This window comes from Antrostomus carolinensis, unplaced genomic scaffold (genome assembly GCF_000700745.2).
Source record: "Antrostomus carolinensis isolate BGI_N321 unplaced genomic scaffold, ASM70074v2 scaffold39278, whole genome shotgun sequence".
Taxonomy (NCBI): domain Eukaryota; kingdom Metazoa; phylum Chordata; class Aves; order Caprimulgiformes; family Caprimulgidae; genus Antrostomus; species Antrostomus carolinensis.
The window spans coordinates 3,072-5,829 of NW_010332992.1; the positions used below are offsets into that span (position 1 = coordinate 3,072).

A 2,758-nucleotide genomic window follows, 5' to 3' on the forward strand; every position below is an offset into this window, starting at 1 on the left:
GCCTAATTCCACCACGGGGAGGGCTCGGCTGTGCAGCCCGTACTGGGGTATTTAGGGGGAAGAGGCAGTGGCAGGGTGGGTGGGTGCAGGCAGGGAGCAGGCAGTGGCTGTGGCAGGCGTGGGAGGGCAGGGTGGCCGTGTAGGTGATCCTGCTGATGGGACACAGTGCTTGGCGTGGGAGTGAGTGTGTGTCCCCAGGCCCTGCAGCCTGGACAGCAGCAGGAACCCTGGTTCTCCTCAGTTTAGTTGCCAGCCAGCAAGAGAAGGATTTTTCTGCAGAGGTGTGGGTCTGAGCCACGATGACCGTCTCCTACACACTGAAAGTCGCCAACTCCCGTTTCGGAGGTTTCTCCAAGCTGCTCTTTCGCTGGAAAGGAAGCATCTACAAGCTGCTGTACAAGGAGTTCATTGTCTTCGTGGTGCTGTACGCCGTGCTCAGCCTCATCTATCGGTGAGCAGGGCCAGTGTGTCACCGCCAGTCGTGTCCCTCCCTGCTGACCCACTGGAGTGTGCAGAGATTCCCCATCAGTCAGGGCCTGGGGTCCCTGCAAGGAGGGGAGAAGCCCAGGGGACTCCCCCAGGGAGGGTGGGAGTGGGCAGGGGAGGGCAAGGAGGTGGGGGATCAGGCAATGGCTTTTTGTGGAGGTCTGAGGCAGCACCCCAGCCCCACTGCTCATCCCTGACCCCACTCCATGTCCCTGTCCCTACTGTGTGTCCCTGTCCCTGCTGTGTGACCCTGACCCCACTCCAAGTCCCTGTCCCTGCTGTGTGACCCTGTCCCTGCTGCATGTCCTCTGCAGGCGGCTGCTGACCGAGGAGCAGAAGCGCCTCTATACCAAAGTTGCTCAATACTGCAACCGCTCCACAGACCTCATCCCCATGTCGTTCGTCCTAGGTACGGGTCCCTCCCCTGAACATGGGACTTGGGGTCCCCTGCTCCCCTCGGTGCTGGTGGTTTGAAGTTGCCCCCGGTGCCCATCCTGACCCCTTGCCCAAAAACATCCCTTGGACACCACTGGGTGAGGGATGGAGGAGCCTGGTGCCCCGGGGATGACACCTGGCTTCCAGACCCACCAAGCACAGCTCCTTGGCCCTGGGGATGCCAGTGGGAGGCTGTGATTTCCCTTGGCCTGCTCTGCACCCTCCTCCCCCTGCCCAGGAAAGGGGCACCTTATCTACAAGAGGCGGTTGTCCTTCCCTGTGCCACCTGCACTCAGGGCAGGGAAGAGCTGGGGACATCCCAACCTCCATCCCTGGGGAGGGCAGCCCAAAAAGAAGCACAACACGCTCTTTATCTCTTGGCCACAGAGAAATCTGTCACCCCTGGAAACATGGCAGCTCTCCTGGCATAGGCTCCTCCTGGCCTCAACCCACCACCCAGTCATGCCAAGTCCCCCCACATGCTTTCTCTTGGTGCAGGTTTTTACGTCACCCTGATTGTGAACCGGTGGTGGGCCCAGTACACTAGCATCCCCCTGCCCGACCAGCTTATGTGTGTCATCTCCAGCAACGTCCATGGCAAGGATGAGAGGGGCCGGATCCTGCGGCGCACCCTCATCCGCTACGCCAACCTGTCAGCGGTCCTCATCCTGCGTTCCGTCAGCACCAGGGTGCTCAAGCGCTTCCCCACCATGGACCACGTGGTGGAAGCGGGTGAGGAGCTAAACCCTGGGCATGATGGCTTGCAATGTGGGGTGAGAGCTGGGGGCCATGGATGTGTCCCTGTCACCACGAGGGTGTGCTGGGGCCTAGGAATCCTTGCAAGCATCCCTGCCTCAAACTGCCCCACAGAAAAGTGGCATCCTTGCAGGGATGTTCACCCCCAAAGAGCCCTGTGTCCCCTCTGCCCAGAGCCCATCTTCAGGGGCTGTAGTTTCACCTGGAAACCCACACGTTCTCACTGGGGACTGTCCCCAGAAGGGCTCTCCCCTACTGATAGGGGGGCCATGGCACTGAGCCTCTGTCCCACCGCAGGCTTCATGACGCAAGATGAGCGCAAGAAGTTCGAGAGCCTCCACTCTGACTTCAACAAGTACTGGATCCCCTGCGTGTGGTTCACCAACCTGGCAGCCCAGGCCAGACGGGACGGCAGCATCCGTGATGACGTGGCCCTTCGCCTGCTCATGGACGTGAGTTAGTGCCGAGTGCATGGAGGGGACCAGGCACCATGGGGGGGCTCGTGCAAAGCCTGGGTCACCTGTCCTTGTCCTCTCTGCCCAGGAGCTGAATCTCTACCGGGCCAAGTGCAGCATGTTGTTCCATTACGACTGGATCAGCATCCCCCTGGTGTACACGCAGGTGGGTACCCACACACCCACCCCACGGGTCTCCCGAGCCCAGACCCCAGCTCCTTCCACCCCACGAGGTCAGAGGAACCCTACAGCCTCCTCCCTCCACTCTGATGGGGAGAACTTTACCCCCCATCCTAAAAGCACTTTAGACCCATGTTGAATCTGGTGCTGGATCCAGCATGGCCGCTGGCTCGCAGCCCTGCCGGGATGTGCAGGAGCCTGGGCAGGGTGGCAGGGTGGCAGTGGGGTTTAGCTTTAAGCCCATGAGAGCATCAGTGACCGGCTGAGCCTCTCGCATCCTCGCCACTCCTGTGCCGAGCGTCCCACTCGGCTGCCACCCTGGCTGCTGGTTGACCCACGCTCCTGGCAGGTGGTCACCATCGCTGTCTACTCATTCTTCGCCTTTTGCCTCATCGGGCGGCAGTTCCTGGAGCCACTGGAGCCGGGGCAGGAGGGGGACCTGGACA

General features: G+C 61.2%; 1 protein-coding gene across 1 annotated transcript in view; it reads left to right on the forward strand.

The window, feature by feature from the left end:
• The first annotated feature begins 299 nt into the window (after positions 1-299).
• LOC104529423 (bestrophin-4) overlaps positions 300-2,758 on the forward strand; it is a 3,525-nt gene continuing 1,066 nt past the window's right edge. The window contains exons 1-6 of the mRNA XM_010173726.1: positions 300-451; positions 801-895; positions 1,420-1,653; positions 1,975-2,129; positions 2,221-2,298; positions 2,662-2,758. The exon at positions 2,662-2,758 is cut by the window's right edge and continues 44 nt beyond it. Coding sequence (XP_010172028.1) covers positions 300-451; positions 801-895; positions 1,420-1,653; positions 1,975-2,129; positions 2,221-2,298; positions 2,662-2,758 — 811 coding nt within the window. The remainder of the gene's footprint in view (positions 452-800; positions 896-1,419; positions 1,654-1,974; positions 2,130-2,220; positions 2,299-2,661) is intronic.